This window comes from Gadus macrocephalus, chromosome 2 (genome assembly GCF_031168955.1).
Source record: "Gadus macrocephalus chromosome 2, ASM3116895v1".
Classification (NCBI taxonomy): Eukaryota; Metazoa; Chordata; class Actinopteri; order Gadiformes; family Gadidae; genus Gadus; species Gadus macrocephalus.
The window spans coordinates 97,304-124,661 of record NC_082383.1 but is presented as its reverse complement, the minus strand read 5'-3'; the positions used below and the strand labels follow the sequence as shown (position 1 = coordinate 124,661).

The following is a 27,358-nucleotide window of genomic DNA, read 5'->3' as shown; positions in this document are numbered from 1 at the left end:
TCCACACAAGGTCAGCTGACCTCCGACCTGCACGCTGCAGGAGACAGGGCGGGCTTTAGCATCTTCTGATTAGAAAGGTCATTAGCCGTCACATTGCTAACCCTCTTCATAGCGGCCTGGAAAGAGTCCATCACGAGTAAGTTCAATAAAACAAGTTATACATTACATAACGGCACACACGCATAGCAAGTGATCTTTGTCACGTTTTGATAGACACAAACCATCAAATGAAGGCTGAGCCAACAGTCCAACCCATGTCACTGACTAAAACTCAGAGGTTAGAGAGAGGAAGTAAAAACAACTATTTTTGCAACCAAACATGACGTCTTGCCTTGTTATTAATCCTCAAAGTTGTTTTTGAGCGCATTAAATCATCATAAACTGATTATCCAGAGGCTTGTCACCATAATACAACTCAAGATGGTGTTTACAATGTCTTGTACGGAGTCATCGCCAGTGGTTGGCTCTGTGTCATCCCATTATATTCACCTTGACCTCTCAATCGAGGAGACAAAATTGTACAATGGGTTCTCAAGACCTAAAACACGTTTGTTTCATCAAGTTACATGAACCTCCCGCTACTGAAACCTCCATCGTTGCCCTACTTCACTCTTTGGGCCCCTTGCATGGACCCAGGTACTCATGCTGTACTATGGGGCTACTAACTGATAATGCACGAGGTAGTATTCAATCTTCCACTTATGCTGTGTTCTAGAGTTCTCCACTCTAACCAGTCGTGTCCACATTGACTCTCAGGCGTTATCTTTATGTACCAAGATAACATGTCTCGCCCTGCAGTTGAAGACAGCCTCTACTTTGGGGTATTTTCAAAACTATGGAGTGATGGAGTTTAATCTCCTATTAAGCTGTCATTTCTCTGCATTGACACTAAATTCCTTGAATTAATTCCATTGGCTAATTGCAAAGGTCAAAGATGGGGATTTCTATGAATATCCCGCCTCTGCCACTAATGATGTGAAGCTCCCGTTAGTCAGACTCACGTGTCCATCTTGATCTGCCAGTAGGCCTTGCGCGTGACGTTGACGTAGTGCAGCTCTCCGCTGTAGTGGGTGGGGTCCGTCCCCCCCAGCACCAGCTCCCCCCCCACGGCCGCCGCCGGGTCCCTGAGGGTCAGAGCAGCAGACTGATGAGAGAGGGGGGGGGGGGACGGACCGCCACCGGGTCCCTGAGGGTCAGAGCAGCAGATTGATGAGAGAGGGGGGGGGGGGGGGGGGGGGGGGGGGGGGGACCGCCACCGGGTCCCTGAGGGTCAGAGCAGCAGACTGATGAGGGAGGGGGGGGGGTGGGGGGGGGACCGCCGCCGGGTCCCTGAGGGTCAGAGCAGCAGACTGATGAGAGGGGGGGGGGGGGGGCGGACCAGAGGACCGCCACCGCAGCAAGGATGTGGTCCGACTATTGTGGTGCCACACATTGTTCTGGTGAAGTCCCTTTGACCTGCTGACGTAGAAGGGGGGGGACCTGCTGACGTAGAAGGAGGGGGGGGGCTGACCTGCTGACGTAGAAGTGGGGGGGGGGGTGGGGGGCTGACCTGCTGACGTAGAAGGGGGGGGTGGGGGGGACCTGCTGACGTAGAAGGAGGGGGGGTGGGGGGGACGTAGAAGGAGGGGGGGGGAACTGCTGACGTAGAAGGAGGGGGGGGGAACTGCTGACGTAGAAGGAGGGGGGGGAACTGCTGACGTAGAAGGGGGGGACCACCTGCTGACGTAGAAGGAGGGGGGGTGGGGGGCTGACCTGCTGACGTAGAAGGAGGGGGGGGTGGGGGGCTGACCTGCTGACGTAGAAGGGGGGGTGGGGGGGGACCTGCTGACGTAGAAGGAGGGGGGGGACCTGCTGACGTAGAAGGAGGGGGGGGGACCTGCTGACGTAGAAGGAGGGGGGGGTGGGGGGGACCTGCTGACGTAGAAGGGGGGGGTGGGGGGGGACCTGCTGACGTAGAAGGAGGGGGGGGTGGGGGGGACCTGCTGACGTAGAAGGAGGGGGGGGACCTGCTGACGTAGAAGGAGGGGGGGTGGGGGGGACCTGCTGACGTAGAAGGAGGGGGGGGTGGGGGGGACCTGCTGACGTAGAAGGAGGGGGGGGTGGGGGGCTGACCTGCTGATGTAGAAGGAGAAGACGTTGCTAGGCAGCAGCCTGGCGGCCATGGCCGTGTCGAACAGCGGGGTGACGCGACCCACCGAGAGCGCGGGGTACCCCAGGCCCAGCACCCCGTCGAAGCGTGCCACCGCAAACGTGATCCCAGGCTGCTTCACCGCCTCCCCGAACTGCTGCTGAGGGACGGCCAGACCAGCCACCTGGGGGGGGGGGGGGGGGGGCAGAGAGGGGTATTAAACCATCGCTGAGAGGGTCAGATGAACGGTGATGGTATTAAACCATCGCCGAGAGGGTCAGATGAACGGTGATGGTATTAAACCATCGCTGAGAGGGTCAGATGAACAGTGATGGTATTAAACCATCGCCGAGAGGGTCAGATGAACGGTGATGGTATTAAACCATCGCTGAGAGGGTCAGATGAACGGTGATGGTATTAAACCATCGCCGAGAGGGTCAGATGAACGGTGATGGTACTAAACCATCGCTGAGAGGGTCAGATGAACGGTGATGTATTAAACCATCGCTGAGAGGGTCAGATGAACAGTGATGTATTAAACCATCGCTGAGAGGGTCAGATCAACAGTGATGGTATTAAACCATCGCTGAGAGGGTCAGATGAACGGTGATGGTATTAAACCATCGCTGAGAGGGTCAGATGAACGGTGATGTATTAAACCATCACTGAGAGGGTCAGATGAACGGTGATGGTATTAAACCATCGCTGAGAGGGTCAGATGAACGGTGATGGTATTAAACCATCGCTGAGAGGGTCAGATGAACGGTGATGGTATTAAACCATCGCTGAGAGGGTCAGATGAACAGTGATGTATTAAACCATCGCTGAGAGGGTCAGATGAACAGTGATGGTATTAAACCATCGCTGAGAGGGTCAGATGAACAGTGATGGTATTAAACCATCGCTGAGAGGGTCAGATGAACAGTGATGGTATTAAACCATAGCTGAGAGGGTCAGATGAACAGTGATGGTATTAAACCATCGCTGAGAGGGTCAGATGAACAGTGATGGTATTAAACCATCGCTGAGAGGGTCAGATGAACAGTGATGTATTAAACCATCGCTGAGAGGGTCAGATGAACCATCGCTGAGAGGGTCAGATCAACAGTGATGGTATTAAACCATCGCTGAGAGGGTCAGATGAACAGTGATGGTATTAAACCATCGCTGAGAGGGTCAGATGAACACGGTGATGGTATTAAACCATCGCTGAGAGGGTCAGATGAACAGTGATGTATTAAACCATCGCTGAGAGGGTCAGATGAACAGTGATGGTATTAAACCATCGCTGAGAGGGTCAGATCAACAGTGATGGTATTAAACCATCGCTGAGAGGGTCAGATGAACAGTGATGGTATTAAACCATCGCTGAGAGGGTCAGATGAACAGTGATGGTATTAAACCATCGCTGAGAGGGTCAGATGAACAGTGATGTATTAAACCATCGCTGAGAGGGTCAGATGAACGGTGATGGTATTAAACCATCGCTGAGAGGGTCAGATGAACGGTGATGGTATTAAACCATCGCTGAGAGGGTCAGATGAACAGTGATGGTATTAAACCATCGCTGAGAGGGTCAGATGAACAGTGATGGTATTAAACCATCGCTGAGAGGGTCAGATCAACAGTGATGGTACTAAACCATCGCCGAGAGGGTCAGATGAACAGTGATGGTATTAAACCATCGCTGAGGAGAGCGCTCCGTTGAGGGGACTACGGAGTCATCTCATGTGAGACGGTGGAAGTGCGTTGATCATTCCTGAGCCAGGGCTGGTTCTTAACCCCGTGGTCTGGAGGGATCAGCTGTGACATGGGGCCCTTTCCCCGCCTGGCTGTGGGTTAAGTGGAAGTCGAGCGCTGCTGATTTGGATCTACCACGAGGTAGGCGGGCTGCTGCTGAACAATGCTCTTGTGACTCGATGAATGCCTGCCTTGTGCCGCACTGCGTGTCTGTCTGTGTACAGAGGTCAGTGTGTGAGTCAGAGTGTGTGTAACGCGTGTGTACACACACACACACAGACTCACTGAGACCGTGTCCCCGCTGATGAACCCCGACAGGCTGCCGCGGCCGTACTGGATGGAGAACTGGGTGCCGTTTGGGGAGTAGCTGCTGGACTTCCTGGAGTTGTAGCGGTGATGGACCCCTGTGGAGATCAGACCTTCAGTCATACCAGGACCCCACCGCCATGCTCACAGGAGAGCTCGTCGCTCCTCTGGGGAACGTTATACCTCCCCGGGGGCATGTCCTCGCTCCCCGGGGGCACGCATGTCATCACTCCTCTAACACTCAGCAGCACCTCAGGGTCACGCTATCGGTGCCTGAATCCGTAACAGCACCTCATTAATAAAACATGTCGGAACGTGTTGGGATCATCTCCAGGCTGCTATGAGAGGACCACCACACTGTTCCAGCGGCCTGGTTTGGTGTTTTCCCAGGAGTCCGTGCATCACGGGACCAGGATGTGACCGGTCTGGTGACTGCCATTAGCCCATCAGAGGACCTCTAATGACGGGCCCGTGGGAAGAGATCCTCAGACTACTGCTAAAGTCGTTAAGACTCACAGAGAACCGTGTGTGTTGAAAATGTTGACGATGGCTTTTTAATTACAGAAAATTAAAAAAATTGCTCGTTCATCTTTTTCTAATTATCCCCACACTGCGGAACGGCAGCGCATGCCTTTTAGACGAGGAGCTTTGTTAGGAGGCGTCACTCACAACAGGCCAGGTCCAGGAAGTGGCAGTGGATGGACGGCACCCACAGGTTGGAGGACCCAGTGTCAAACAGAACCGTGAAGTCCTGGGGAGGAGTGCCGAGGCTGATGACCCCGTAGTACTGGGCCTGGGGGCGGGGAACATGAGACAAGACATTTACATTCAGCAGACGCTTCTATCCAGAGCGACTTACAATAAGTACACTTGTCATAAGAAGGAGAAACAACCATACATCTGTTGGTAATGGAAGGATGTTCATAAAACAAAGGACTAACAATCACTAGGTTAACCCATTCCCGTATACTTCACAGACGTGCTGTTTTTAAGTGCAGGGCGTACAACATACAATGAGAGGTAGGAGGGAGGGGGGGAGTCAAGGTCCATACATCAATGCGTTGATAAAAGACAGGCGTTATGTGACGTTCTATAAATAATTACATAAGAAGTTCAGTCTATAGCGGCTTCACTAGCCTCTACGTACATCCATAAAGTTGGTCAATCTCTCAACGGGCAGCTTGGTTTGTGGGGGGGCCACGGTGGCCGTGTGTGAGGGGTCGCTCTGGGCCAGGTTCTGGAGCTGCTCAAGAGACCGGCCCTGGTCGCTCATCATGCGGCGCACGGTGCGGGTCTTGTAGAGAGGCACTCTGCAGATTGAACGGATCGTTAATACAGGAGGACACATCGAGCCCGGTCCACCGGTCTCACACACACGGTTCACACACCGCTCATCACCGTGCAGAGCAGACGGGAGGCTGAACTGAAACGACGGTGGGTCGTTCTGCACACGAGTTAGACTTCAACAGAAACACGTGGACGGAGATAAACAATCACCTCCGATCATTAACGCTAATCCTGCTCAAGGTGTTCATGTTAGTGTCATTCGGCCTGATGAAAGCCAATAGTCTAAACGATAGCGGGATAGATAGAAATGTTCAATTTTAAGTAAAGCATCAAAACGCGAATGACAGACGACAAATTGCAGTGAGTAAAGCTGACTTTACCTGAAGAGGTTTGGAGATGCGTCCGCCACCAAAAGCATCCCGATCACACATAAGAGCTTCATCCTAGCCCTCAATTTAATGGTATCGTTTTATGTCAAGTAATATTTGACTTTGCAAAACAGCGATTCACCGACTGAACCAAACGTAGTTGCGTCCTTTATTCTCTTTCGGCCAGTTCCGTTTATATATTATATATTCGGAGCTGTTGGAACGGAGAGTCGTGGTTGGTTGAGATGAGCAGCAGCACTGGACGAGCCCCCATTGCCCGATGGCCTCCTGCTGTTTCGACTCCCGACTGATTGTGGCGCCTGACACCGCTTTGGTGTTTCCTTCAACTGAGAACTGAGTTGAAGATGTGAAGAGAAGATGGATCTTAGACCATCTGGTATCTGCAGCAAATACCAGATATATAGCTCTTAACTTTACATTGTCGATTGAAGAGAAGGTCCATATGAATCATGATTAATTCATTTATTTCTGAAATGGCCTGACTATTATGTCCACAAGCAACGCAGTGCTTTAATATCCATTATATTTATTGAGTTGTGTGAAGCGGTGCAGTCTAGCAGGTGGGACACGTAGTCTGGATGCTATAAGCGAACAGCATCATCCAACTAATAACTATTCAATTAAAAAGGGATTATCTATCAAGAGGGTATGAGACCATCGCTCCCACTGAAGGGAGTCATGACCTCCTGTAAAACAATATGTTCGGGAATGAGCCTTAAAGCCAAAACCGTTGAAGCATCCTTTGTGATTTTACTAAGCCTCATACGGGACCACATTTAACAGGATGCACATTATTTATATGTTAGAATATTGTCTAATAAATAGCGCCCTCTAGCGTATATGTTGTGCTGGTGTCTGTGGTTGAGGGCCAGAGCCTAAATCGACCTCAGCAGCATCACATGAACACAGTGACCTTAAGGCCCTGACCCTGGGGTCTGAAGGGTACTGGTAAACAGCTTCTTATTTTGACTGTCGCCAGAGAAGATGTCCTTGTCCGCTAAGTGTGACTCAACCTTTAGGTTTTCTGCACACACACGTTTTCATGTCAACCCAAACATAGAGAAGGAAAACGCTTTGCCACAGTGATGAGTCTGGGTTAAGAACGTCCTCTCTGAACCAGCGAGGTACGGAGACGGTATAAAACAGACTGCAGATAAGAAGGAGGAACAACATCTGTCGGTTTAGTAAGGATGTTCATAGAACAGCGAGGTACGGAGGGGGTATAAAAGAGACTGCAGGAGCTTCTCTCGCTCAGAGACCTTCAGTTCCCATCCCTGGCTCAGAGGAGACACTTCAACACTATCGTGGAAACTTGAGAAATCTGAACTTAAAGTAGCAGCTCACCATTCAACACCTTTGGGTCATCATGAAGAGCGCAAGGAGCACAGATGCAGACGCTTCTGGCAGGTACCTACACCTTAGCTACACTGAACTACCTTACTACACCTACAGTGTATTAGGTACCAAGCTCCACCTGAACTACCTTACTACACCTACAGTGTATTAGGTACCCAGCTCCACCTGAACTACCCCTACAGTGTATTAGGTACCCAGCTCCACCTGAACTACCTTACTACACCTACAGTGTATTAGGTACCCAGCTCCACCTGAACCGTTTGCGATCTGTCGGAGATCAAGCGCGTGACGAAGGAGAGCCACCGGGCGGAGAACACCCAGCGCTCAACTACCAGAAGGGATGCATCACCCTCGCAGAGTACAAGGCGAGTCGCAAAACACTCACTCATCACCCTCGCAGAGTACAAGGTGAGTCGCAAAACACTCACTCATCACCCTCGCAGAGTACAAGGTGGGACACTAGGAGTTCCTCGGCAAAATTACCCAGAATTCCCTCGGGCTCAGCAGCGGCGAAGGCCTCCCGTACTTCCCAAGCGTTTCCAGCCCAAACAGGTTCAAGCAGCTTTACCGCGGCCGCATGAACAGCGGCTCAACGTCCAGGTGAGACCGACCGGTCAGAACCGGTCCAGGTCAAACAGAGGAAGTGATTCTGCGTGCCAGAACACTGATGACCTGCTGACCTGATCGAGGAGCAGCCCCCAGACCAACGGGAACACCCCGGCTTCCCCCAGCATGCAGTTCACCGTCGGAATGTGTGTGCGATGGCCACGTGGGAATGGGACTGCTGGTCTCCTACAGGGAGCACTTCAGCTTGCTCGGCCGTCTACCTACCAATATACAGTATATAGACGCGTGTATACATATGTTCACGCACACACCATTCAACCATTCAGATGTACACTGCACTCAACTTATGTACAACGATATTCTTTAACAGAAGCTCGTGTTACCAGCCAAGATCTGATCTTTTGCATTTCACTATAACATACAAAATAAAATGTTGCTCCAGTGTTTAAATGTCCTGAATTCAATTGCAAATAAAGTACAAACTTAAAAAAGAAAGAAAAGTCAACTTGCTCATATTTATTTTTTGTTACAAAGTATTTTTACAAAATATAGTTTCACTTTTCACAGTTAAACAATTAATGTTTATCTCCTCCCACCCCAGATTATTAACATGCATCCGGTCCATCAGAACCCAGTAGACCTACGAGCTGGGGGGCACATCAGCTACTGAACGCCTCAAACATTTACACCACAGGACCGAGCTCCTGGTCTACTTGACCCGGTACAGGACCTTCCTCTGCATGCGGTGCTGCAGCTCTCCCCTCCTCATCATCAGGTGCAGAACCTTGAGGACGGCGTGCTCCGGGTACTTCTGCAGGGGGAGGAGTCAGGATCAGAGCCAGGACAGGGGGAGGAGTCAGGATCAGAGCCAGGACAGGGGGAGGAGTCAGGATCAGAGCCAGGACAGGGGGAGGAGTCAGGATCAGAGCCAGGACAGGGGCTGACCAACGGTACACTGATTCCTCCTGATACAGCAGTAAACATGGTTTAACCCCCCCCCCGTGGAGCGGTTAAAGGCCCTCTGACCTGCTTGGTGAAGTCCTGCACGATGCTGTGCTCAGACACCTGGGAGCCGATGGCGAAGCGGCGCTTCAGCTGCTTCTCGATGCGGGAGATCATCTCCTGGTCCTCCTGCGTGGTGAAGCCCTCCACCCCTGAGGAGACGGGCGTTAGCGTTAGCAGGGCTCTGCACCGGGTTAGGGTTAGCCCTTCAGGGCTAGCGTCAGACGGGCGGCCGGTACCTGAGAGGCTTCCGGACAGAGCGGCGTCCAGCGTGGAGACCTGGAAGAGCCGCAGCGCCTCGTCCACCTCCTCCTCGCCCGCCACCGCCTGCAGCCGCATCTTGGCCAGCGACTCGGCGATGCGGATCACCGCCTCCAGCTGCCTGTTGGACAGAGGGCCCCGTTACCACGCAGCAGAGGGGCCCGTTACCACGCAGAGGGCCCGTTACCACGCAGCAGAGGGCCCGTTACCACGCAGCAGAGGGCCCGTTACCACGCAGCAGAGGGCCCGTTACCACGCAGAGGGCCCGTTACCACGCAGCAGAGGGGCCCGTTACCACGCAGCAGAGGGGCCCGTTACCACGCAGCAGAGGGCCCGTTACCACGCAGAGGGCCCGTTACCACGCAGCAGAGGGCCCGTTACCACGCAGCAGAGGGCCCGTTACCACGCAGCAGAGGGCCCGTTACCACGCAGCAGAGGGCCCGTTACCACGCAGCAGAGGGGCCCGTTACCACGCAGCAGAGGGGCCCGTTACCACGCAGAGGGCCCGTTACCACGCAGCAGAGGGGCCCGTTACCACGCAGAGGGCCCCGTTACCACGCAGCAGAGGGCCCGTTACCACGCGGCAGAGGGCCCCGTTACCACGCAGAGGGCCCGTTACCACGCAGCAGAGGGCCCGTTACCACGCAGCAGAGGGCCCGTTACCACGCAGCAGAGGGCCCCGTTACCACGCAGCAGAGGGCCTGTTACCACGCAGCAGAGGGCCCGTTACCACGCAGCAGAGGGCCCGTTACCACGCAGAGGGCCCGTTACCACGCAGCAGAGGGCCCCGTTACCACGCAGCAGAGGGCCCGTTACCACGCAGCAGAGGGCCCCGTTACCACGCAGCAGAGGGCCCGTTACCACGCAGAGGGCCCCGTTACCACGCAGCAGAGGGCCCCGTTACCACGCAGCAGAGGGCCCGTTACCACGCAGCAGAGGGCCCCGTTACCACGCAGCAGAGGGCCCGTTACCACGCAGCAGAGGGCCCCGTTACCACGCAGCAGAGGGCCCGTTACCACGCAGCAGAGGGCCCGTTACCACGCAGCAGAGGGGCCCGTTACCACGCAGAGGGCCCCGTTACCACGCAGAGGGCCCCGTTACCACGCAGCAGAGGGCCCCGTTACCACGCAGCAGTGGGCCCGTTACCACGCAGCAGAGGGCCCCGTTACCACGCAGCAGAGGGCCCGTTACCACGCAGCAGAGGGCCCGTTACCACGCAGCAGAGGGGCCCGTTACCACGCAGCAGGGGGCCCGTTACCACGCAGCAGAGGGGCCCGTTACCACGCAGCAGAGGGGCCCGTTACCACGCAGAGGGCCCCGTTACCACGCAGCAGAGGGCCCCGTTACCACGCAGCAGAGGGCCCGTTACCACGCAGCAGAGGGCCCGTTACCACGCAGCAGAGGGCCCGTTACCACGCAGAGGGCCCCGTTACCACGCAGCAGAGGGTGATGGGGGGGGGGTACCTGACGGTGATGGGGGGTATCAGTGTGGGGGTACCTGACGGTGATGGGGGGGTACCTGACGGTGATGGGGGGTATCAGTGTGGGGGGGTACCTGACGGTGATGGGGGGGTACCTGACGGTGATGGGGGGGTACCTGACGGTGATGGGGGGGTACCTGACGGTGATGGGGGGGGGTACCTGACGGTGATGGGGGGGGGTACCTGACGGTGATGGGGGGGTATCAGTGTGGGGGTACCTGACGGTGATGGGGATGGACGCCCTCTTGTCGCTCTCCCTCTCGTGCTCCCGCGCCCCGCTCCTCATCACCACGTAGCGGTTCTTCAGCTTCTCCGCCGCCGCCGCCGACAGACGCGGCCCGCACTTCCTGTAGGGGGGGGGTGACATCACATGACCCACGTGTTACGGGCGGCATGCCGACTACCACCCCGTGGGGGGTCGTCCTGTCTGAACACTGAGGACGTACGCTGGGTTAGGGGGGGCACCAGACACCTCCCCAGGCCAGCGGGGCCCGGTGGGGGGGTCACTCACACGCGGGCGTAGGCGATGTACTTCTTGAAGGTGGCCAGCGGGATCTCCCCCTCCACGGCGTCCGTCTGCGTGTGAGCACTGAGGTGGACGTTCATCACGTGGCGAGCCAGCGTCTGGGGGGGGGAACGTTATGGTTAGGGTTCTAGAGGGGACCAGGTCATGGTTAGGGTTCTAGAGGGGACCAGGTCATGGTTCTAGAGGGGACCAGGTCATGGTTAGGGTTCTAGAGGGGACCAGGTCATGGTTAGGGTTCTAGAGGGGACCAGGTCATGGTTAGGGTTCTAGAGGGGACCAGGTCATGGTTAGGGTTCTAGAGGGGAACAGGTCATGGTTAGGGTTCTAGAGGGGACCAGGTCATAGTTAGGGTTCTAGAGGGGACCAGGTCATGGTTAGGGTTCTAGAGGGGACCAGGTCATGGTTCTAGAGGGGACCAGGTCATGGTTAGGGTTCTAGAGGGGACCAGGTCATGGTTCTAGAGGGGACCAGGTCATGGTTCTAGAGGGGACCAGGTCATGGTTCTAGAGGGGACCAGGTCATGGTTAGGGTTCTAGAGGGGACCAGGTCATGGTTAGGGTTCTAGAGGGGACCAGGTCATGGTTAGGGTTCTAGAGGGGACCAGGTCATGGTTAGGGTTCTAGAGGGGACCAGTTCATGGTTAGGGTTCTAGAGGGGACCAGGTCATAGTTAGGGTTCTAGAGGGGACCAGGTCATGGTTAGGGTTCTAGAGGGGAACAGGTCATGGTTAGGGTTCTAGAGGGGACCAGGTCATGGTTAGGGTTCTAGAGGGGACCAGGTCATGGTTAGGGTTCTAGAGGGGACCAGGTCATAGTTAGGGTTCTAGAGGGGACCAGGTCATGGTTAGGGTTCTAGAGGGGACCAGGTCATGGTTCTAGAGGGGACCAGGTCATAGTTAGGGTTCTAGAGGGGACCAGGTCATGGTTAGGGTTCTAGAGGGGACCAGGTCATGGTTAGGGTTCTAGAGGGGACCAGGTCATAGTTAGGGTTCTAGAGGGGACCAGGTCATGGTTCTAGAGGGGACCAGGTCATGGTTCTAGAGGGGACCAGGTCATGGTTCTAGAGGGGACCAGGTCATGGTTCTAGAGGGGACCAGGTCATGGTTCTAGAGGGGACCAGGTCATGGTTCTAGAGGGGACCAGGTCATGGTTCTAGAGGGGACCAGGTCATGGTTAGGGTTCTAGAGGGGACCAGGTCATGGTTAGGGTTCTAGAGGGGACCAGTTCATGGTTAGGGTTCTAGAGGGGACCAGGTCATAGTTAGGGTTCTAGAGGGGACCAGGTCATGGTTAGGGTTCTAGAGGGGACCAGGTCATGGTTAGGGTTCTAGAGGGGACCAGGTCATGGTTAGGGTTCTAGAGGGGACCAGGTCATGGTTAGGGTTCTAGAGGGGACCAGGTCATAGTTAGGGTTCTAGAGGGGACCAGGTCATGGTTAGGGTTCTAGAGGGGACCAGGTCATGGTTCTAGAGGGGACCAGGTCATAGTTAGGGTTCTAGAGGGGACCAGGTCATGGTTAGGGTTCTAGAGGGGACCAGGTCATGGTTAGGGTTCTAGAGGGGACCAGGTCATAGTTAGGGTTCTAGAGGGGACCAGGTCATGGTTAGGGTTCTAGAGGGGACCAGGTCATGGTTAGGGTTCTAGAGGGGACCAGGTCATGGTTAGGGTTCTAGAGGGGACCAGTTCATGGTTAGGGTTCTAGAGGGGACCAGGTCATGGTTAGGGTTCTAGAGGGGACCAGGTCATGGTTAGGGTTCTAGAGGGGACCAGGTCATGGTTAGGGTTCTAGAGGGGACCAGGTCATAGTTAGGGTTCTAGAGGGGACCAGGTCATGGTTAGGGTTCTAGAGGGGAACAGGTCATGGTTAGGGTTCTAGAGGGGACCAGGTCATGGTTAGGGTTCTAGAGGGGACCAGGTCATGGTTCTAGAGGGGACCAGGTCATGGTTAGGGTTCTAGAGGGGACCAGGTCATGGTTCTAGAGGGGACCAGGTCATGGTTAGGGTTCTAGAGGGGACCAGGTCATGGTTAGGGTTCTAGAGGGGACCAGTTCATGGTTAGGGTTCTAGAGGGGACCAGTTCATGGTTCTAGAGGGGACCGGGTCATGGTTCTAGAGGGGACCAGGTCATGGTTCTAGAGGGGACCAGGTCATGGTTAGGGTTCTAGAGGGGACCAGGTCATGGTTAGGGTTCTAGAGGGGACCAGGTCATGGTTAGGGTTCTAGAGGGGACCAGTTCATGGTTCTAGAGGGGACCGGGTCATGGTTCTAGAGGGGACCGGGTCATGGTTCTAGAGGGGACCGGGTCATGGTTCTAGAGGGGTCCAGGTCATGGTTCTAGAGGGGACCAGGTCATGGTTAGGGTTCTAGAGGGGACCAGGTCATGGTTAGGGTTCTAGAGGGGACCAGGTCATGGTTAGGGTTCTAGGGGGGACCAGGTCATGGTTAGGGTTCTAGAGGGGACCAGGTCATGGTTAGGGTTCTAGAGGGGACCAGGTCATGGTTAGGGTTCTAGAGGGGACCAGTTCATGGTTAGGGTTCTAGAGGGGACCAGTTCATGGTTAGGGTTCTAGAGGGGACCAGGTCATGGTTAGGGTTCTAGAGGGGACCAGTTCATGGTTCTAGAGGGGACCGGGTCATGGTTCTAGAGGGGACCGGGTCATGGTTCTAGAGGGGTCCAGGTCATGGTTCTAGAGGGGACCAGGTCATGGTTAGGGTTCTAGAGGGGACCAGGTCATGGTTAGGGTTCTAGGGGGGACCAGGTCATGGTTAGGGTTCTAGAGGGGACCAGGTCATGGTTCTAGAGGGGACCAGGTCATGGTTAGGGTTCTAGAGGGGACCAGGTCATGGTTCTAGAGGGGACCAGGTCATGGTTCTAGAGGGGACCAGGTCATGGTTCTAGAGGGGACCAGGTCATGGTTAGGGTTCTAGAGGGGACCAGGTCATGGTTAGGGTTCTAGAGGGGACCAGGTCATGGTTAGGGTTCTAGAGGGGACCAGGTCATGGTTAGGGTTCTAGAGGGGACCAGTTCATGGTTAGGGTTCTAGAGGGGACCAGGTCATAGTTAGGGTTCTAGAGGGGACCAGGTCATGGTTAGGGTTCTAGAGGGGAACAGGTCATGGTTAGGGTTCTAGAGGGGACCAGGTCATGGTTAGGGTTCTAGAGGGGACCAGGTCATGGTTAGGGTTCTAGAGGGGACCAGGTCATAGTTAGGGTTCTAGAGGGGACCAGGTCATGGTTAGGGTTCTAGAGGGGACCAGGTCATGGTTCTAGAGGGGACCAGGTCATAGTTAGGGTTCTAGAGGGGACCAGGTCATGGTTAGGGTTCTAGAGGGGACCAGGTCATGGTTAGGGTTCTAGAGGGGACCAGGTCATAGTTAGGGTTCTAGAGGGGACCAGGTCATAGTTAGGGTTCTAGAGGGGACCAGGTCATGGTTCTAGAGGGGACCAGGTCATGGTTCTAGAGGGGACCAGGTCATGGTTCTAGAGGGGACCAGGTCATGGTTCTAGAGGGGACCAGGTCATGGTTCTAGAGGGGACCAGGTCATGGTTCTAGAGGGGACCAGGTCATGGTTAGGGTTCTAGAGGGGACCAGGTCATGGTTAGGGTTCTAGAGGGGACCAGTTCATGGTTAGGGTTCTAGAGGGGACCAGGTCATAGTTAGGGTTCTAGAGGGGACCAGGTCATGGTTAGGGTTCTAGAGGGGACCAGGTCATGGTTAGGGTTCTAGAGGGGACCAGGTCATGGTTAGGGTTCTAGAGGGGACCAGGTCATGGTTAGGGTTCTAGAGGGGACCAGGTCATAGTTAGGGTTCTAGAGGGGACCAGGTCATGGTTAGGGTTCTAGAGGGGACCAGGTCATGGTTCTAGAGGGGACCAGGTCATAGTTAGGGTTCTAGAGGGGACCAGGTCATGGTTAGGGTTCTAGAGGGGACCAGGTCATGGTTAGGGTTCTAGAGGGGACCAGGTCATAGTTAGGGTTCTAGAGGGGACCAGGTCATGGTTAGGGTTCTAGAGGGGACCAGGTCATGGTTAGGGTTCTAGAGGGGACCAGGTCATGGTTAGGGTTCTAGAGGGGACCAGTTCATGGTTAGGGTTCTAGAGGGGACCAGGTCATGGTTAGGGTTCTAGAGGGGACCAGGTCATGGTTAGGGTTCTAGAGGGGACCAGGTCATGGTTAGGGTTCTAGAGGGGACCAGGTCATAGTTAGGGTTCTAGAGGGGACCAGGTCATGGTTAGGGTTCTAGAGGGGAACAGGTCATGGTTAGGGTTCTAGAGGGGACCAGGTCATGGTTAGGGTTCTAGAGGGGACCAGGTCATGGTTAGGGTTCTAGAGGGGACCAGGTCATGGTTAGGGTTCTAGAGGGGACCAGGTCATGGTTCTAGAGGGGACCAGGTCATGGTTAGGGTTCTAGAGGGGACCAGGTCATGGTTAGGGTTCTAGAGGGGACCAGTTCATGGTTAGGGTTCTAGAGGGGACCAGTTCATGGTTCTAGAGGGGACCGGGTCATGGTTCTAGAGGGGACCAGGTCATGGTTCTAGAGGGGACCAGGTCATGGTTAGGGTTCTAGAGGGGACCAGGTCATGGTTAGGGTTCTAGAGGGGACCAGGTCATGGTTAGGGTTCTAGAGGGGACCAGTTCATGGTTCTAGAGGGGACCGGGTCATGGTTCTAGAGGGGACCGGGTCATGGTTCTAGAGGGGACCGGGTCATGGTTCTAGAGGGGTCCAGGTCATGGTTCTAGAGGGGACCAGGTCATGGTTAGGGTTCTAGAGGGGACCAGGTCATGGTTAGGGTTCTAGAGGGGACCAGGTCATGGTTAGGGTTCTAGGGGGGACCAGGTCATGGTTAGGGTTCTAGAGGGGACCAGGTCATGGTTAGGGTTCTAGAGGGGACCAGGTCATGGTTAGGGTTCTAGAGGGGACCAGTTCATGGTTAGGGTTCTAGAGGGGACCAGTTCATGGTTAGGGTTCTAGAGGGGACCAGGTCATGGTTAGGGTTCTAGAGGGGACCAGTTCATGGTTCTAGAGGGGACCGGGTCATGGTTCTAGAGGGGACCGGGTCATGGTTCTAGAGGGGTCCAGGTCATGGTTCTAGAGGGGACCAGGTCATGGTTAGGGTTCTAGAGGGGACCAGGTCATGGTTAGGGTTCTAGGGGGGACCAGGTCATGGTTAGGGTTCTAGAGGGGACCAGGTCATGGTTAGGGTTCTAGAGGGGACCAGGTCATGGTTCTAGAGGGGACCAGGTCATGGTTAGGGTTCTAGAGGGGACCAGGTCATGGTTAGGGTTCTAGAGGGGACCAGGTCATGGTTAGGGTTCTAGAGGGGACCAGGTCATGGTTCTAGAGGGGACCAGGTCATGGTTAGGGTTCTAGAGGGGACCAGGTCATGGTTAGGGTTCTAGAGGGGACCAGGTCATGGTTAGGGTTCTAGAGGGGACCAGGTCATGGTTAGGGTTCTAGAGGGGACCAGGTCATGGTTAGGGTTCTAGAGGGGACCAGGTCATGGTTAGGGTTCTAGAGGGGACCAGGTCATGGTTAGGGTTCTAGAGGGGACCAGGTCATGGTTAGGGTTCTAGAGGGGACCAGGTCATGGTTAGGGTTCTAGAGGGGACCAGGTCATGGTTAGGGTTCTAGAGGGGACCAGGTCATGGTTAGGGTTCTAGAGGGGACCAGGTCATGGTTAGGGTTCTAGGGGGGAATAGGGTTAGGGTTATACGAGGTATAACTGATGAACTACAGAGGAGCCCATGCTGGTGGCTACCGACCAGATACCATCACAGGCAGCGGCGGAGCCCAGGTGCATCATGGGAGGCCCTGAACTAGCCCAGACCCCCCTCACCATGTCCCTCTGCGTGTCGTGGTGGTCCTTGATGATGAAGATCATGTCGAAGCGGGACAGGATGGTGGGCATGAAGTCGATGTTGTCCTCCCCCTTGCTGTCGTCCCAGCGGCCGAACACAGAGTTGGCGGCGGCGAGGACGGAGCAGCGAGAGTTCAGCGTGGTGGTGATGCCGGCCTGGTGGGCAGCGGAGGGGTTACACCAGTACACCTTAACCAGTACACCTTAACCAGTAGACCCTAACCAGTAGACCCTAACCAGTAGACCCTAACCAGTAGACCCTAACCAGTAGACCCTAACCAGTAGACCCTAACCAGTAGACCCTAACCAGTAGACCCTAACCAGTACACCTTAACCAGTACACCTCAACAGTGTACCTAGTAAAAACTAAATAAAGTGAACAATTAGGTAATAATCCTGCTTCCTTTAAGCATGGTCAATATTTAAAAAAAATGCAATCTGAAGCATTATTCCTTCTTCTTTTTAACATGGATAGTCAATAATACCGAACCCGGGATTTACAATTCAGGATGTCTGCATTGCCTGGGGAGAGTTCAGAGTCTACACTCTCCCAAGGCAACGCAGACATCCTCATCTTCTTTTGTTTCATCAAGTATGGTAGCGAAATACAGTTTCAGTCGTGTTTTATTTGGCATTTTGTAAATCCATTGATTTCGGTTGGGAGACTCATTGCTCTTTGCAGGGGGGCTGGTTGTAGTCTTTTCGCTCGGTTTTAGCCCTACTGTTGATACGGAGAACCGAGCGAAAAGACTACAACCAAACATAAACATGTCCGCTTCCGGTTTTCGTTTCAATGGGATTTACGGAACGCCAAATAAAACACAACAGAAACGGTATTTCTACGATACTTGATGTTGTTGATACCAGAATAGTCTAAACACGCGCTGATCACGTGAAGGAAACGTTCTTTTTTTTTTTTTTTATCAGCCGATCCACGGATACCTTGCGTCCCGAACGGTGAGGGTTGATCCGTACCACTATTAACCAGTATTAACCAGTAGACCTCTCACCAGTACACCTTAACCAGTATACCTCTAACCAGTACACCTTAACCAGTATACCTCTAACCAGTACACCTTAACCAGTACAGCTTAACCAGTACAGCTTACACCACTAGACGGGACCATCCTAAACCAGTCGGCGTTACACCAGTAGAGGGACACGTTACCAAGACTCAATAAACCAGAACGACGGGGGGGGGGGGGGGGGGGGGGGGAGGGTTACCTTGGCGATGGAGATGGTCTGCTGCTCCATGGCCTCGTGGATCGCCACGCGGTCGTCCTCCCTCATCTGGGGGGGGAGAGACCGTCAGCACACAAGAGACTCAACACACAACACACAGCAGACACACAACACACAGCAGACACAACACACTCAACACACAGCAGACACAACACACTCAACACAACACACAGCAGACACACAACACACACAACACACTCAACACAACACACAGCAGACACACAACACACTCAACACACAGCAGACACACAACACACTCAACACACAGCAGACACACAACACACAGCAGACACACTCAACACACAGCAGACACACAACACACAGCAGACACAACACACTCAACACACAGCAGACACACAACACACAGCAGACACAACACACTCAACACACAGCAGACACACAACACACAGCAGACACAACACACTCAACACACAGCAGACACACAAGACACAGCAGACACAACACACTCAACACACAGCAGACACAACACACTCAACACACAGCAGACACAACACACTCAACACAACACACAGCAGACACACAACACACTCAACACACAGCAGACACACAACACACTCAACACACAGCAGACGCACAACAGACACACACTCAACACACAGCAGACACACTCAACACACAGCAGACACACAACAGACACACACTCAACGCACAGCAGACAAACAACACTGGCCCCGACCCTAGCCCCGACCCTAGCCCCGACCCTAGCCCCGACCCTAGCCCCGACCCTAGCCCCGACCCTAGCCCCGACCCCGACCCTAGCCCCGACCCTAGCCCCGACCCTAGCCCCGACCCCGACCCTAGCCCCGACCCTAGCCCCGACCCTAGCCCCGACCCTAGCCCCGGCCCCGACCCTAGCCCCGACCCTAGCCCCGACCCTAGCCCCGACCCTAGCCCCGACCCCGACCCTAGCCCCGACCCTAGCCCCGACCCTAGCCCCGACCCTAGCCCCGACCCTAGCCCCGACCCTAGCCCCGACCCTAGCCCCGACCCCGACCCTAGCCCCGACCCTAGCCCCGACCCTAGCCCCGACCCCGACCCTAGCCCCGACCCTAGCCCCGACCCTAGCCCCGACCCTAGCCCCGACCCTAGCCTAGCCCCGACCCTAGGCCCGACCCTAGCCCTGACCCTAGCCCCGACCCTAGCCCCGACCCTAGCCCCTAGCCCTGACCCTAGCCCCGACCCTAGCCCTGACCCTAGCCCCGACCCTAGCCCCGACCCTGACCCTAGCCCCGACCCTAGCCCCGACCCTAGCCCCGACCCTGACCCTAGCCCCGACCCTATCCCCGACCCTAGCCCCGACCCCGACCCTAGCCCCGACCCTAGCCCCGACCCTGACCCTAGCCCTGACCCTAGCCCCGACCCCGACCCTAGCCCCGACCCTAGCCCCGACCCTGACCCTAGCCCCGACCCTGACCCTAGCCCCGACCCCGACCCTAGCCCCGACCCCGACCCTAGCCCCGACCCTGACCCTAGCCCCGACCCTAGCCCTGACCCTAGCCCCGACCCTAGCCCCGACCCTAGCCCCGACCCTGACCCTAGCCCTGACCCTAGCCCCGACCCTAGCCCCGACCCCGACCCTAGCCCCGACCCCGACCCTAGCCCCGACCCTGACCCTAGCCCCGACCCTAGCCCTGACCCTAGCCCCGACCCTAGCCCCGACCCTAGCCCCGACCCCGACCCTAGCCCCGACCCTAGCCCCGACCCCGACCCTAGCCCCGACCCTGACCCTAGCCCTGACCCTAGCCCCGACCCTAGCCCCGACCCTGACCCTAGCCCCGACCCTGACCCTAGCCCCGACCCTGACCCTAGCCCCGACCCCGACCCTAGCCCCGACCCCGACCCTAGCCCCGACCCTGACCCTAGCCCCGACCCTAGCCCCGAGCCTCCTACCTTGTCGAACTCGTCGATGCAGACCACGCCTCCGTCCGCCAGCACCATGGCTCCGCCCTCCATGATGAAGCCGCGTGTGACGGGGTCCCTGAGGACGGAGGCCGTGAGGCCGGCCGCACTGCTGCCCTTACCGGAGGTGTACACCTGTGGGAGGAGGGCAGAGCGTCAGCACACCCCCGCCACCAGGGGGCAGCGGACCCCCCGGGACCCTAACACCTGGGGGAGGAGGGCAGAGCGTCAGCACACCCCCGCCACCAGGGGGCAGCGGACCCCCCGGGACCCTAACACCTGGGGGAGGAGGGCAGAGCGTCAGCACACCCCCGCCACCAGGGGGCAGCGGACCCCCCGGGACCCTAACACCTGGGGGAGGAGGGCAGAGCGTCAGCACACCCCCGCCACCAGGGGGCAGCGGACCCCCCGGGACCCTAACACCTGGGGGAGGAGGGCAGAGCGTCAGCACACCCCCGCCACCAGGGGGCAGCGGACCCCCCGGGACCCTAACACCTGGGGGAGGAGGGCAGAGCGTCAGCACACCCCCGCCACCAGGGGGCAGCGGACCCCCCGGGACCCTAACACCTGGGGGAGGAGGGCAGAGCGTCAGCACACCCCCGCCACCAGGAGGCAGCGGACCCCCCGGGACCCTAACACCTGGGGGAGGAGGGCAGAGCGTCAGCACACCCCCGCCACCAGGGGGCAGCAGACCCCCCGGGACCCTAACACCTGGGGGAGGAGGGCAGAGCGTCAGCACACCCCCGCCACCAGGGGGCAGCGGACCCCCCCGGGCGGATGTCCGACCGTTCTCTAATCAAGAGGAAACCATTTCTAAACTGAAGACATTGAGCCCAGAATACGTTGAAGCCTCATCAGGACTGTCCTACACTCGTCATATGAGGAACCAGCAGAGGGCTAGAGTTAGGGTTAGGGTTAGCCCTAACTCTAGAGTTAGGGTTAGCCCCAACTCTAGAGTTAGGGTTAGGGTTAGCCCCAACTCTAGAGTTAGGGTTAGCCCTAACTCTAGCCCTCTACTGGTTCTACACTCAGTCATCTCACGAACCAGCAGAGGGCTAGAGTTAGCCCTAACCCTAGGGTTAGGGCTAACTCTAGCCCTCTAGGGTTAGGGCTAACCCTAGAGGGGAGGTCTAGATATAGACTATATAGAGCACTAACCCCGATGGGGGAGCAGCGCTCCACAAACTTCAGCAGCTGGGACTTGGCGGTTCCCGGGTCTCCCAGCATCAGCAGGTTGATGTCCCCTCGGCGGGTCAGCCCGTCTGGGAGCCTAGGGGGGAGAGGACACTAAGCACCCAGAGAGAGACACAGGCAGAGAGAGAGAGCGAGAGACACAGGCAGAGAGATAGAGAGAGCGAGAGACACAGGCAGAGAGAGAGAGAGAGCGAGAGCCACACACAGAGAGAGCGAGAGAGACACACAGGCACACAGAGAGAGAGAGACAGAGAGAGAGAGACACACAGGCACACAGAGAGAGAGAGAGACAGAGAGACACACAGGCACACAGAGAGAGAGAGACAGAGAGACACACAGGCACACAGAGAGAGAGAGACAGAGAGACACACAGGCACACAGAGAGAGAGAGACAGAGAGACACACAGGCACACAGAGAGAGAGACAGAGAGAGAGAGACACACAGGCACACAGAGAGAGAGAGACAGAGAGACACACAGGCACACAGAGAGAGAGAGACAGAGAGACACACAGGCACACAGAGAGAGAGACAGAGAGAGAGAGACACACAGGCACACAGAGAGAGAGAGACAGAGAGACACACAGGCACACAGAGAGAGAGAGACAGAGAGACACACAGGCACAGAGAGAGAGAGACAGAGAGAGAGAGACACACAGGCACACAGAGAGAGAGAGACACACAGGCACACAGAGAGAGAGACAGAGAGACACACAGGCACACAGAGAGAGAGACAGAGAGACACACAGGCACACAGAGAGAGAGAGACAGAGAGACACACAGGCACACAGAGAGAGAGACACACAGGCACACAGAGAGAGAGAGACAGAGAGACACACAGGCACACAGAGAGAGAGACAGAGAGACACACAGAGAGAGAGAGACAGAGAGAGAGAGACACACAGAGAGAGACAGACAGACAGACAGACAGACCTCTTGCGCGAGCCCCCAAACAGCAGGCAGGTGATGGCCTTCTTGAGGTCCTCGCTGCCGTAGATGGAGGGGGCGAGGGAGGCGGCCAGGGAGCCGTACACATCAGGGGAGGCGGCCAGCGAGCGGAGCTCCTCCTCCTCCTGGGGGGTCACGGAGCCTGTTGCCCCTCGGCCTGGGGGGGGGGGGGGCTTTAGTCCCTTCATCGAGTCACAGGTGGTTCTGCACCTACATCACACACCCCCTGGCTGGACGGTTACACCCAATAACCAACTGAACCTAACCCTAACTCAACACCTAACTCATCCCTAACTCAACCACTAATTCAACCCTAACTCAACAACTAGCTCAACCCGATAACCCCCCCCCGGCGAGGACCCACCTGCTCCGTCTGTGTCCACCTGGATGCCGACCACCCTCAGGTACGACGCCCGGATCCCGACCCCGGCCGACTTGTCGTGACCTTTGGCCTTCATGGCCGCCACCTTCTTGATGGAGAAGATGCCCATGATGGTGACGCGGTTACCGGGGACGACGCGGTCACACAGGTACCTGAATGGGAAGGCAGGAAGCGGGCGGTTAACGAGGTGGAGGCAGGTAGTGGGCGTTATCGAGGTGGAGGCAGGTAGTGGGCGTTAACGAGGTGGAGGCAGGTAGTGGGCGTTAACGAGGTGGAGGCAGGTAGTGGGCGTTATCGAGGTGGAGGCAGGTAGTGGGCGTTAACGAGGTGGAGGCAGGTAGTGGGCGTTATCGAGGTGGAGGCAGGTAGTGGGCGTTAACGAGGTGGAGGCAGGTAGTGGGCGTTAACGAGGTGGAGGCAGGTAGTGGGCGTTAACGAGGTGGAGACAGGTAGTGGGCGTTAACGAGGTGGAGGCAGGTAGTGGGCGTTAACGAGGTGGAGGCAGGTAGTGGGCGTTAACGAGGTGGAGGCAGGTAGTGGGCGTTAACGAGGTGGAGGCAGGTAGTGGGCGTTAACGAGGTGGAGGCAGGTAGTGGGCGTTAACGAGGTGGAGGCAGGTAGTGGGCGTTAACGAGGTGGAGGCAGGTAGTGGGCGTTAACGAGGTGGAGGCAGGTAGTGGGCGTTAACGAGGTGGAGGCAGGTAGTGGGCGTTAACGAGGTGGAGGCAGGTAGTGGGCGTTAACGAGGTGGAGGCAGGTAGTGGGCGTTAACGAGGTGGAGGCAGGTAGTGGGCGTTAACGAGGTGGAGGCAGGTAGTGGGCGTTAACGAGGTGGAGGCAGGTAGTGGGCGTTAACGAGGTGGAGGCAGGTAGTGGGCGTTATCGAGGTGGAGGCAGGTAGTGGGCGTTATCGAGGTGGAGGCAGGTAGTGGGCGTTATCGAGGTGGAGGCAGGTAGTGGGCGTTAACGAGGTGGAGACAGGTAGTGGGCGTTAACGAGGTGGAGACAGGTAGTGGGCGTTATCGAGGTGGAGGCAGGTAGTGGGCGTTAACGAGGTGGAGGCAGGTAGTGGGCGTTATCGAGGTGGAGGCAGACGGGTGGAGGCAGACGGGTGGAGGCAGACGGGTGGTGTTCTGCTGAATGAGGATCAGACGGAGGAGGCGGAGTCTCCAGAGGGCGTACCGGTCGCAGTAGAGCTGCAGGTGGCGGGGCATCTCGCCGTGGGGAACGGCGTCCGGTGCCTCCTGCAGCCGCAGCGTCTGGAAGTCCACGCACAGGCAGCGGTCGGGGATGATGAAGTACGGGTCCAGGGGGCACTTCACCCGGCCCGCGTTCTCCCTGCAGGAGGAACACATGATGATGAGGAGGAGGAGGAGGGTCTGTCTGTCTGTCTGTCTGTCTGTCTAGGCAAGTCTTCGGGTTTGCCTTGCATCCACACCTCATAACATCAGTATGTTAAATGATATAGACCCTGCTGCTAATCCTGTTCTAATCTGGTGTCTGTGGCCCGTCCCATGGGCTGACGACCCCCCGCCCCCACTCACGTGTTGCACTTGCGGGGCAGGGCGTACCCCTGCAGCCCCGGGGGCAGCGGGATGTTGCTGATGACCGAGCGGCAGCCGCGGCACTGGAGGCAGACCCGGGTGGCCTTGGCCCGCACCGCCGTGGCCGAGATAATGATCCCCGGGACCTTCACCAGGCGGGACACCTGCTCGGACTGGGGAGGGACGAGGCGTTCATCAAGCCTTCACCTGGACCCTGCACAACACCCCCTTAGCCCCGACCACTTACTGTGGGTGTACGTCCTGGCACTGGACGTACACCCCACAGTAAGTTAACCCTAACTAGGGTTAATCTAGTTAACCCTAGTTAGGGTTCATCTGGTTAACTTACTGTGGGGTGTACGTCCTGGCACTGGACGTACACCCCACAGTAAGTTAACCCTAACTAGGGTTAATCTAGTTAACCCTAGTTAGGGTTAACTTACTGTGGGTGTACGTCCTGGCACTGGACGTACACCCCACAGTAAGTTAACCCTAACTAGGGTTAATCTAGTTAACCCTAGTTAGGGTTAACTTACTGTGGGGTGTACGTCCTGGCACTGGACGTACACCCCACAGTAAGTTAACCCTAGTTAGGGTTCATCTGGTTAACTTACTGTGGGGTGTACGTCCTGGCACTGGACGTACACCCCACAGTAAGTTAACCCTAACTAGGGTTAATCTAGTTAACCCTAGTTAGGGTTAACTTACTGTGGGGTGTACGTCCTGGCACTGGACGTACACCCACAGTAAGTTAACCCTAGTTAGGGTTAATCTAGTTAACCCTAGTTAGGGTTAACTTACTGTGGGGTGTACGTCCTGGCACTGGACGTACACCCCACAGTAAGTTAACCCTAGTTAGGGTTAATCTAGTTAACCCTAACTAGGGTTAATCTAGTTAACCCTAGTTAGGGTTAACTTACTGTGGGGTGTACGTCCTGGCACTGGACGTACACCCCACAGTAAGTTAACCCTAACTAGGGTTAATCTAGTTAACCCTAGTTAGGGTTAACTTACTGTGGGGTGTACGTCCTGGCACTGGACGTACATCCCACAGTAAGTTAACCCTAACTAGGGTTAACTTAGCATGTTGCAGCCTCTCATCCTATCTGTGTTGTATAGGGTTAGGGTTAACCTAGTGATGGTTAGTGCCTGTATACGGGGAACAGGTTAACCTAGTGATGGTTAGTGCCTGTATACGGGGAACAGGTTAACCTAGTGATGGTTATTGCTTGTACACGGGGAACAGGTTAACCTAGTGATGGTTAGTGCCTGTATACGGGGAACAGGTTAACCTAGTGATGGTTAGTGCCTGTATACGGGGAACAGGTTAACCTAGTGATGGTTAGTGCCTGTATACGGGGAACAGGTTAACCTAGTGATGGTTAGTGCCTGTATACGGGGAGCGGGTTAATCTATTGATGGTTAGTGCTTGTACACGGGGAACAGGTTAACCTAGTGATGGTTAGTGCCTGTATACGGGGAACAGGTTAACCTAGTGATGGTTAGTGCCTGTATACGGGGAACAGGTTAACCTAGTGATGGTTAGTGCCTGTATACGGGGAACAGGTTAACCTAGTGATGGTTAGTGCCTGTATACGGGGAGCGGGTTAATCTATTGATGGTTAGTGCTTGTACACGGGGAACAGGTTAACCTAGTGATGGTTAGTGCCTGTATACGGGGAACAGGTTAACCTAGTGATGGTTAGTGCCTGTATACGGGGAACAGGTTAACCTAGTGATGGTTAGTGCCTGTATACGGGGAACAGGTTAACCTAGTGATGGTTAGTGTTTCTGGACCCACAGAGATGGTGTTGTATGGACTGATTGGAAGAGGCTCTGGATAAGAGCCCCCAGTGTCATGTGATGCTGGGGGGGGCAGGGGGGGGGTACCTTAAGGCTGCGGATGGAGGTGGGGTGGGCGTCGCTCTTCAGCAGCACCTGGATGTCCTGCACAGTCTCCTCCCCCAGGGGGCGGGGCCTCGTCACCTCATCAGCCACGTCCTTCGCCGCCTCCTCCAGCTGTGATTGGTCAGAGAGGAGTTAGAAACTAACCCACCTTGTTGTGAATCACGGGGCGATGTTATGATCTCAGGAACAGAAGCTCTTCATCATAACTGGGCCTCATCGACTGGTCCTGACGGCCGGCTGTCGCCTGCGTGGCTGACGCCGCCGTCGGTGGGTGGATGGTGGATGGAAGGCAGTACTTTAAAGCTCTGAGTTGCCACTGGTTAGAAAAGCGCTGTATAATGCAGTCCATTTACCATTGACAGTGTACACAAGATTGTACAACGATTCATCTTATATCTGTTTCTGGAATGTTTACGGCGGCTGAGGATGCAGCGTAGGGTTGGTGCGAGTCCGTCCTCACGATGCTCTCACCAGAGGAAGGTTCTCCGTGGGCAGTTTGTAGAGACAGTCGGACAGGTCCTCGTCGAAGCTGGCCAGGTCCTCAATCTCCACCTCGATCCAGTAGTCCCCGAGGGTGTAGTGCCTCTTCAGCTCATCTCTGAGGAAACACAACAGCACTTTGTGTTAACACCATCAGTGTGTGGTAACACCATCTTTTTGTGTCAACACCATCAGTTTGTGGTACACAACTGATCAGTTGGTTTACAGCGTGGTAAGCACTGTAGAACACGAGGATCATCATGCTAGTATTACAGTCAACCGATACAGGGTCCGGTATTTTAACTAATTTACCGGACAATATCGTGTTTGATGTCTTAAGTTAACAGCAACTTAATATATTGTGTGGTTGAGTCAGCGATTCGTTCATTAGATAAATGTATTACTTTGTATTCTTAGACTTAGGTCACCGTTCGACATAATAGCTTTATAACCCATTAGTACACCGATCCACTGAGTTATTCATCGTAAACTGATTGATAGGTACCTGTATTTGTACGTGAACCCAGTGCGATCGGTTCCCTCTCGGAATTGCCGCAGGAACTCGCGGAATCGTTTCTTTATCTGAGAGCGTTTGGCCCCCGTCTCGTCTCCGTGTCCCTCTCCTCCACCGAAGCTGTCGCTGTAGAAAACGCCGGGATTATCGAACCCCGACATCCTAACCCTGTCTGTGGTGAGGACTAAACGTGTGAGTTTTCTGTGGATTAAAGCGTAAAAAGGTCCAGAATATGTCACCGACTCTACAAGGAGACGAGCAGTGTCTGATTCGCGGCAAAACTCCTTTCCGTTTTCTTCCCGCGAGTTGATTTCCCCTCCTTCAATGTC

The 27,358-nt window shown here is 55.7% G+C and overlaps 2 protein-coding genes across 2 annotated transcripts in view; both read right to left on the bottom strand.

The window, feature by feature from the left end:
• The window catches only part of napsa (napsin A aspartic peptidase), a 6,432-nt gene extending 266 nt beyond the window's left edge, over positions 1–6,166 (bottom strand). The window contains exons 1-7 of the mRNA XM_060074727.1: positions 5,842–6,166; positions 5,322–5,484; positions 4,844–4,967; positions 4,154–4,272; positions 2,113–2,312; positions 1,002–1,124; positions 6–34 (exon numbers count right to left, since the gene is read on the bottom strand). Coding sequence (XP_059930710.1) covers positions 6–34; positions 1,002–1,124; positions 2,113–2,312; positions 4,154–4,272; positions 4,844–4,967; positions 5,322–5,484; positions 5,842–5,903 — 820 coding nt within the window. The 5' untranslated portion in view covers positions 5,904–6,166. The remainder of the gene's footprint in view (positions 1–5; positions 35–1,001; positions 1,125–2,112; positions 2,313–4,153; positions 4,273–4,843; positions 4,968–5,321; positions 5,485–5,841) is intronic.
• Positions 6,167–8,274: 2,108 nt separating this feature from the next.
• Positions 8,275–27,338, bottom strand: mcm5 (minichromosome maintenance complex component 5). Its single transcript, XM_060075509.1, has 16 exons — positions 27,021–27,338; positions 26,507–26,633; positions 26,018–26,146; positions 24,128–24,300; positions 23,766–23,921; positions 22,566–22,735; positions 22,187–22,358; positions 21,220–21,331; positions 20,053–20,196; positions 18,124–18,189; positions 16,879–17,055; positions 11,029–11,141; positions 10,736–10,864; positions 9,015–9,157; positions 8,800–8,927; positions 8,275–8,584 (listed from the first exon to the last, which is right to left on the bottom strand). Exons 1-16 carry the CDS (start codon positions 27,188–27,190, stop codon positions 8,483–8,485), a joined length of 2,211 nt encoding a protein of 736 aa, XP_059931492.1. The 5' UTR covers positions 27,191–27,338; the 3' UTR covers positions 8,275–8,482.
• Positions 27,339–27,358: the final 20 nt, after the last annotated feature.

What these genes read in the sequence shown, in the direction of transcription:
- mcm5 (XM_060075509.1), bottom strand. Translation starts at nt 27,190, where the DNA reads ATGTCGGGGTTCGATAATCCCGGCGTTTTCTACAGCGACAGCTTCGGT. An exon ending in TACATCGCCTACGCCCGCGT is followed by an intron (nt 10,865 to 11,028) that starts GTGAGTGACCCC and finishes CCCCCCCTACAG; the next exon opens with GAAGTGCGGGCCGCGTCTGT. An exon ending in TGCAGGACTTCACCAAGCAG is followed by an intron (nt 8,585 to 8,799) that starts GTCAGAGGGCCT and finishes CTCCCCCTGCAG; the next exon opens with AAGTACCCGGAGCACGCCGT.